Below are 6,920 nucleotides of genomic sequence, written 5' to 3'. Positions count from 1 at the left end.
ACAGGATCTTTTAAGTTTTGTCCGGGTTGAGAGATGTCTGAATTTATCCTTACTAGTTTATCAAAAATACTTCTTATGAGCAGAGAGAGAGAAAGAATAAAACAACGGCGTTGTCGGTTGCAAGCAATAATTTAACTCAATTAGTCGCAATTAAAAGTATGTGTTCTTAACTTGGCTTAAAGTTTACTTGGGGTTAGTAAAAATATAGAGCGTGGTAACTCTAAGATGATCGGAAAGTGTGAGATTAATTTAAACAGAGAGGGACTAATGATAAATATTAACGTTGATCAGAAGAGAAAAAGCCCCTGCTCGAGCCTGAGGTTTACAGTTTTTATGAATGGCCAGGCTGGAGGTGGGGTCAAGTGTCAGATGACCACTCACTGAGCTTGCTCTGAAGAAAGGGAGAATGCTTCCTTTAAGAAAAGGCTAATTATCATTTTTGATACGGCTAAGAATAAAAGTTCATTATTCGTCCACCATGACGAAAGTTAAACACTTGGTGATATCGGTTACACAAATACTTAATACAAGTTTATATTGTTAGCTAATATGAGTAGCTAAGGACAGGCAGAGAGTATGCAGATTAACTATATAAGCAAGGCTTTTATGTCAATGATATGTACAAGTGTTATTCATTTGCATGACAAACAAACAGAGAATAAAACATTATATGTATATGTATGTATTCAAGTTTCAGCTTGAATACTGAGTTTGTCATTGTGGAGTTGTGACACTGTTCCACTATAGAGCAGCAGACATTAGTTGTCTGGATAGTTTCCCCTTGTGGGACTGATGGAAGGGTCAGAGGTCAGCTAGTTCACAGCATGAGGCAGATTCAAACCCAAGCCGATAGGGGAGTTTATATTTGTTTATTCGGCCTGGTGAGTTTTATGACGTGAAGGCTTTTTGGAGTTGATCTGTAGATCTGTGGTGTCTTGCGTCACAAGTTCTTATAACGTTAGGATGACCTGATGCTCTATGCGCTAAAGAGTATGTCTTGCTACAACTGATTTAAAATCATGATCTTTTCTTAAAGTAAACCAAAGATACAAAGCCTTTCACAAGTATGAGTACGTGTATGAAGCTGAGTCCCTGAACGCCATCAATGGAGCGTCAAATCTCAGGAACGGCCCGAAGGCCACTTGTAAGGTACATGTCACTGTGATTTAACAGCTAAATTTCATTATGTTAGAATTCTATTAAACCCATTCAACAAACATCCTTTTGTTTCTAGATAATATCTCAACGAAATGCATTAATAATCTTTTAAAACAGGTTGGAATTGAAGTACCTCAGGCATGTAGCTTCATAATTCGCACCACTAGTTGCAGCCTGAGTGAAGTTGTTGACTTGGACCCAGAGGGCAACCCTGTGTTCAGTCCAACACCCAGCTCTGATGCCTTTGCTGTTGAAATGGAGAGGTAAGTTACAGCACGTATAAACATTATTCAATGACAAAAATTGTAGGAAATGATGATAAAAGTCTTACATTTTCTGTAGATATCCTCTGAAGTCAGCAGTTGAGGGTGTGTACGATGTGAAACTATACCCCGCGGATAGGGAGACAACAACAATCCTGAACATCAAGAGGGGTATCATCTCTGCCCTGGCTGTGCCTCTGCTGGAGGAAGACAAGAACAAGAACATGGTAATTCTCCAGCTTAATACTGTACACCTACAAAAGCAGCTCTGAATTTTTAATTCTCACATTCTTGTAAGAATTGTTTCCTCAAATACAATAAAATACTGCAAGGTAAAGTGAGGTTCTGTATTGCTTTTCACACCTATTTCAGCCTACTATCCACGACATGTGCAAGACCCACTACTCCGTCAACTCCAGAGAGGACATTGCAACCGACATCAGCCTGGACAGGGATTTGTCCAGATGTGACAAATTTGTACCAATGAGAGATCACACCAGCCCCCTGGCTCTCATCTCTGGCATGGTAGGATATCCAGGGAACATGTGTGTTGGTTTGTTTTACTGGGAAATTACATTTTACAGTGAATTCTTCCAGCTTCACACACTTAAAATCCAGTTAAAAAGGTACAGTGCTATTTGTGTGTATTTGTGTGTGTAATTCTGTTCGTAGGACATATAGTCTCTATGCAGTAAAGAGTAAAATCAAACCACAACAATAGCCTTTGCATACAAAATAATGTAAAAGGCATTAAAAAAAAAAATCTGTTGAAAAGCAGATTTTTTTTGTGTGTGTCTTTCAGCACTACCCTCTTGCTCAGCTGGTCAGAAGCTCCCAAACCTGCAACTACAAATTTGACAATGAGAAGAAACACATGACCTCCGGGTCCTGCACTGAGAACCACATCCTCATTCCCTTCTCACACAAGTAAGTCAAACCTTGCACCAGTCTCTATAAAGTGCTCTGATATGTTAGTGTACATACTGATAAGTATTGTGTGATACATTTATGGTATTTTTTTATCATGTGTTTTCCTCCTCCAGGGGAGAGTATGGAGTGACCAATGTTGGAAAGCAAGTGCTGACTCTCGTTGAAGTTGCTCCTCACAATGACAGAGTCTTTGACCGCAGTAGGTCCTTTGTTTAATGTGCATGGTTGTGATTCGAAGTTTATTCTTTTAAAATTGTCACTGAAGATAGCACTGAGTCATCGTAATGCTCTTCCTTGTGTTTCAAGGTGACATTGTCAAGGGTCTTCACATGGAGGTTGTTGAGGACAAGAGTGTTGTCCAGGATAAAGATGCAGCTCTGAATCTCCTGAGAGAATTGGCCACTCTGGCCGAGACCGAGGGCGAGAGGAGGGCCCACCTCTTCCACAAGCTTGTCACCATGGTCCGCGGACTGAAGACCGAAACTCTGAGTCCCGCCATCACCGAGGCTCTTTCAGTGTCCCGCGTCCTGACCTACCAGGTTCTGGCCCAGTGCGGAACCCCTGAGTGCAGCAGCGCCATCATGCAGATCCTCAGGACCTTTGACGCCGCCTCCCTTGAGGTTGATGCTTCAGTTTTTGCGATGGGACTCATTTCCAATCCTTCTGCCCTCCTGATCAATGACATGCTCGAGATGGCCAAATACAAGCCCAGCAAGTCCATCATGTATGCTCTCAGCAATGTTGTCAAGAGGTAAGTGACATTAACCAGACTTTATTCTAGGTACAATTTCTTCATCATATTTTAGCTTGGAGTCTTTCAACTTTGTGTAAAAAAAAGTTACACAGGTTTTAATTTAAAGGCTATTTTTATTTTTTTTTTCGTTTTCAACAGGTTTTACAAAGCTGAAGGAAAACTGACTCCTGAGATTTACTCTGTTGCTGAGTTCATGGCAGCGCAGTTGGGTGATTGCTCTGGAGACAAGGACAACACTTTCATGACACTGAGGGTAGGCATCTGACCTAATAGCTCAAAATGGAAATGACTGACAAAATATTGACTGAAATAAAAATGTTGAACTCCTTTGTAGTAATTGGAATCCAAAGTTTGATGGTTATTTAACCTGAATTTGGCAAAATAATGCACATAAAAACAGAAAGACAGATAGGCCGTTGCCACAACTGCCAATTTCAAACAAAAACATCAAAACTTTACCTAATGAAGAGTATAACGGCTTTTCTTGAATTTTAGGTTATTGGCTCCCGCTGTTGTACCAGCAAGTCCTGCACTGAGAGCCGCTGTGATCCAGTGTGTGAGCCAACCTGCAGCTTCGCTGGCTGTGCAGCAGGCTGCTGTCCAAGTGTACAGGCTGACTCCCGTCCCCGAGGAGGTAAGTCAGATAATAAGCCTGATATATTGTTGGAATTATCGTTTCTATTGTATACTCACCCTTTTTTTTCCCCTCCTGATCACAGGACAGGGAGGTGTTTATGCAGGTTGTTTTGGACAGCACCAGCCCCATGCAAAAGCGCATTGCAGCATATCTGGCACTTATGAAGGACCCCCAGCCAAGTGAACTGACCCAGCTGGCTAATGCTCTCCCCAAAGAGCAGGACAGACAAGTGAAGAGCTTTGTCATCTCCCACATTACCAACATCTTGTCCTCAACTATGCCTGAGACCGAAGAGTAAGTGAAGAAAAATGTTACTAAATAGTTTGTGGGTGTCCTGATTTGATGCCTAACTGTATTTTAACTGTATATTTATCTGTCCCACAGGCTGAGACAGAAGATCCGTGATGCCTTGCAGGGTAATGAGATTGGGCCCATTATGGACCCCACCAAGTTCTCTCGCAACTACAAGATTGGATCTTTGGAGGGCAACATGATCTTTGAGGGTACCAGCTACCTGCCCAAGGAGGTCATGCTTGAAATGACTCTGAAGGCATTTGGCTATGACATTGACATGATGGAGGTAAACATGTTGAGCCATTTAACCCAAAATGTGCCTTAAGACACATCTTCAGCAAGTTTTAACTGTGAAAAATGTGTCACCTTTGCAGATCGGCATGGAGGGCAAAGGATTTGAGCCAACAGTTGATGCTCTGTTTGGAAAGAATGGATTCTTCCCCGACACTGCCCTGAAGACTATGTACTTTGTCTCTGACAACATGCCAAACAGAGTCAGTGAGATCCTGCAGAACATGATGCCTGCTCTGAAGAGGAACAGGATGAGGAGACAGGTATTTACAAAATTCTTCTGTGTACATTAGTAGACCAAAAACAAGTGATGTATGGTGATAAATTGTTTTCATCAGGCAAACATTTTAAAGTGATTGCACACGTTTCTATTCAGGCCTCCCAGAACTTTATGAGAGACATCGGGAGAAACCTCAACAAACTGGTGAGGGAACTGAAGGCCGCAGAGTCTCCAGAAGCAACGGTTTATCTGAGACTTTTGGGAAATGAGCTGGGATATCTGAGGACCAATGAAATGGAGGAGATGGGCTACTCTGCTGCCATGATGATTGACAGCATGCTCAAGATGTTCCCAACTGATGTAAGTTATTTGTTATTTTTATTGATTACATTAAACAAATGCTCTAATTTAGAAATTTCTTGTGTATAACCTAAATATCCAATGTATATTTTAATTTCCCACAGTTAATGAAGGCACTGATGACCAAGGCTGACAACACAATCTTTGCCCACTACATCTTTATGGACAATGAGTTCTTCCTGCCTACTGTCACTGGTGTGCCTCTGAGGATTGCACTCTCTGGTACTTTCACTCCTGGTGTCAAGGGTGGACTTCAGATTGCTCGTGACATGGTAATTATCAAAAAATGGGTTTAAATGTGACCAGTAATTTAGTTTTTCACCGCATCAGCTCAGTTGTTAACCTTTCTCCTGTGTTTCCACACAGAGCAAAGTGACCTTCATGCCCTCTGCTGGCATTGAGTTTGTAACTCAGGTTGGCTCCCACATCCCTGAATATGTCAACTCTGGATTAGAGATGCACACCAACCTTTTCCATGAGAGTGGGCTCAGTGCTAAGATCTCCATGGCACGTGACAATGTTAAGCTGACCATCCCTGCTCCAACAAGCCCGACCAAGCTCATCAAAATTACGTAAGTTTAGTAGGCGTTCTTGATTGCAGTCACGAGAAGATTGTTTCCTGTGTTCAGTACATCAAGACACAAGTGCCAGTAATGATTGTAACAGTGACACTAAGCGTTCAACATCATCTAGAAGGACAGTAAACTATGAACTATTCACTTCTGGTTGTGAGGCAACTGTTCACTGAGTGAAAGTAAAAAAGTAAAAAGAGACAGTAATTGAAAATAAACAAGTTATACAGTAATTAAAGACAGCTTCAATTGCATGTTTCAAAGAATATTAATTTACAGAGATACCTTCAAGTTTAATTTCACCAAGAAAGCAAATAAAATGTTCCAGGTGAAGCTACATGTACCTGATACTGGATCTGAGCACTAAACTTAAATCACATTATGCTGCTTATGCTGCTTTTCTTTTGAATTTCCATCATAGAAACAACCTGGTGGCTGTGACTGGAGCAGAAAAGAAGACTATCCCTCCAATGGTGATGGACAAAGTTGATGTCAGTGAGTGCACTCCAGTTTTTGCTTTAACCTCAAACCCTACACTGCTTCTGCAAATGTTAACAACAACTTAAAACTTCTGGCCGCCGACTTCATTAATGAGGCACAGCTGCAGGCACAGCTTTACAAGATGGACCTGACTGGAAGCCTGAAAACCATCTACGGTGAAGAAGAGATCAAGCACATCTATCAAATCAGTTATGCTGATATGAGTGCCAACGCAAAGTGCAGCACCACTGGAAAACTATTTGGAACTCACATGAGCCAGAACACCGAACTTGAAGTCATCGGCCTTGCTGCCAGGTTCAGCAATGATGCCCGCTTCAACTCACAGCCAATGTGCTTTGACCATACCATCCGTTGCAGCATTGTTCCTTTTGATTTCAACCTTGATGCCATCTTCAATTCTGATGGAGACGTGACCATGTATGGAAAACATAGTGCACAACTCTGTGGCAAGTTCCTCTTTAAAGCACAACCATCGGCTTTCGCCAGCACACATGAATGCAGAGCATCAGTGACCCAACAGCTGAATAACGGTTTATCCCTTCAGACGCTTATTGACAACAACAAGATGGATACTGATACACAATGGCCTCAGCCTGACTGGGAAGGTGGTTTTCACAAACACCGATTTCACCATGGACATGCAACCCATTCTTTCCTATACACTAAGGTAAAACCTTAACTATTGTTTGTGATATATTTTCAATTTTACTGTTATCCTTTGACTAGCATTTTACTTGTATTAAACAAAAACAAAACGTTTCATGAAAAAATCCATAACTACTTCCTATAACATAGTTGTTTCTTGGGTGAAATTAATATTAATATGGAAAAGTGACACATTCTAGCTTGTTTCTACAGTGACTCCCGTTTCACTCTGAATGTGGACATAACCAGCCCCGCCTTCACTGACATGAACTTGCGGTATGCTGTCCGCAAAGAT

General features: G+C 41.5%; 2 protein-coding genes across 2 annotated transcripts; both read left to right on the top strand.

The window, feature by feature from the left end:
* Window positions 1-225: 225 nt before the first annotated feature.
* LOC138203750 (apolipoprotein B-100-like) lies at window positions 226-3,577 on the top strand. The gene is made up of 9 exons (XM_069158760.1): window positions 226-238; window positions 1,037-1,149; window positions 1,276-1,421; window positions 1,561-1,648; window positions 1,794-1,946; window positions 2,224-2,348; window positions 2,465-2,550; window positions 2,658-3,102; window positions 3,244-3,577. The coding sequence occupies exons 1-9, from the start codon at window positions 226-228 to the stop codon at window positions 3,368-3,370; spliced, it is 1,296 nt and encodes a 431-aa protein (XP_069014861.1). The 3' UTR covers window positions 3,371-3,577.
* LOC138203749 (apolipoprotein B-100-like) lies at window positions 3,421-5,358 on the top strand. The gene is made up of 7 exons (XM_069158759.1): window positions 3,421-3,454; window positions 3,627-3,739; window positions 3,825-4,036; window positions 4,127-4,322; window positions 4,411-4,590; window positions 4,704-4,907; window positions 5,012-5,358. The coding sequence occupies exons 1-7, from the start codon at window positions 3,421-3,423 to the stop codon at window positions 5,201-5,203; spliced, it is 1,131 nt and encodes a 376-aa protein (XP_069014860.1). The 3' UTR covers window positions 5,204-5,358.
* Window positions 5,359-6,920: the final 1,562 nt, after the last annotated feature.

The sequence above is a fragment of the Embiotoca jacksoni genome, unplaced genomic scaffold (genome assembly GCF_022577435.1).
Source record: "Embiotoca jacksoni isolate LCO1_2020_lvr unplaced genomic scaffold, fEmbJac1.0.p SCAF_23, whole genome shotgun sequence".
Lineage (NCBI taxonomy): Eukaryota > Metazoa > Chordata > Actinopteri > Embiotocidae > Embiotoca > Embiotoca jacksoni.
This window is presented reverse-complemented; position numbering and strand designations above follow the sequence as displayed.

What these genes read in the sequence shown, in the direction of transcription:
- LOC138203750 (XM_069158760.1), top strand. An exon ending in TGGCTCTCATCTCTGGCATG is followed by an intron (nt 1,947 to 2,223) that starts GTAGGATATCCA and finishes TGTGTCTTTCAG; the next exon opens with CACTACCCTCTTGCTCAGCT. An exon ending in TGACAGAGTCTTTGACCGCA is followed by an intron (nt 2,551 to 2,657) that starts GTAGGTCCTTTG and finishes TTGTGTTTCAAG; the next exon opens with GTGACATTGTCAAGGGTCTT.
- LOC138203749 (XM_069158759.1), top strand. Translation starts at nt 3,421, where the DNA reads ATGTTGAACTCCTTTGTAGTAATTGGAATCCAAA. An exon ending in TGACTCCCGTCCCCGAGGAG is followed by an intron (nt 3,740 to 3,824) that starts GTAAGTCAGATA and finishes TCCTGATCACAG; the next exon opens with GACAGGGAGGTGTTTATGCA. An exon ending in GGAACAGGATGAGGAGACAG is followed by an intron (nt 4,591 to 4,703) that starts GTATTTACAAAA and finishes GTTTCTATTCAG; the next exon opens with GCCTCCCAGAACTTTATGAG.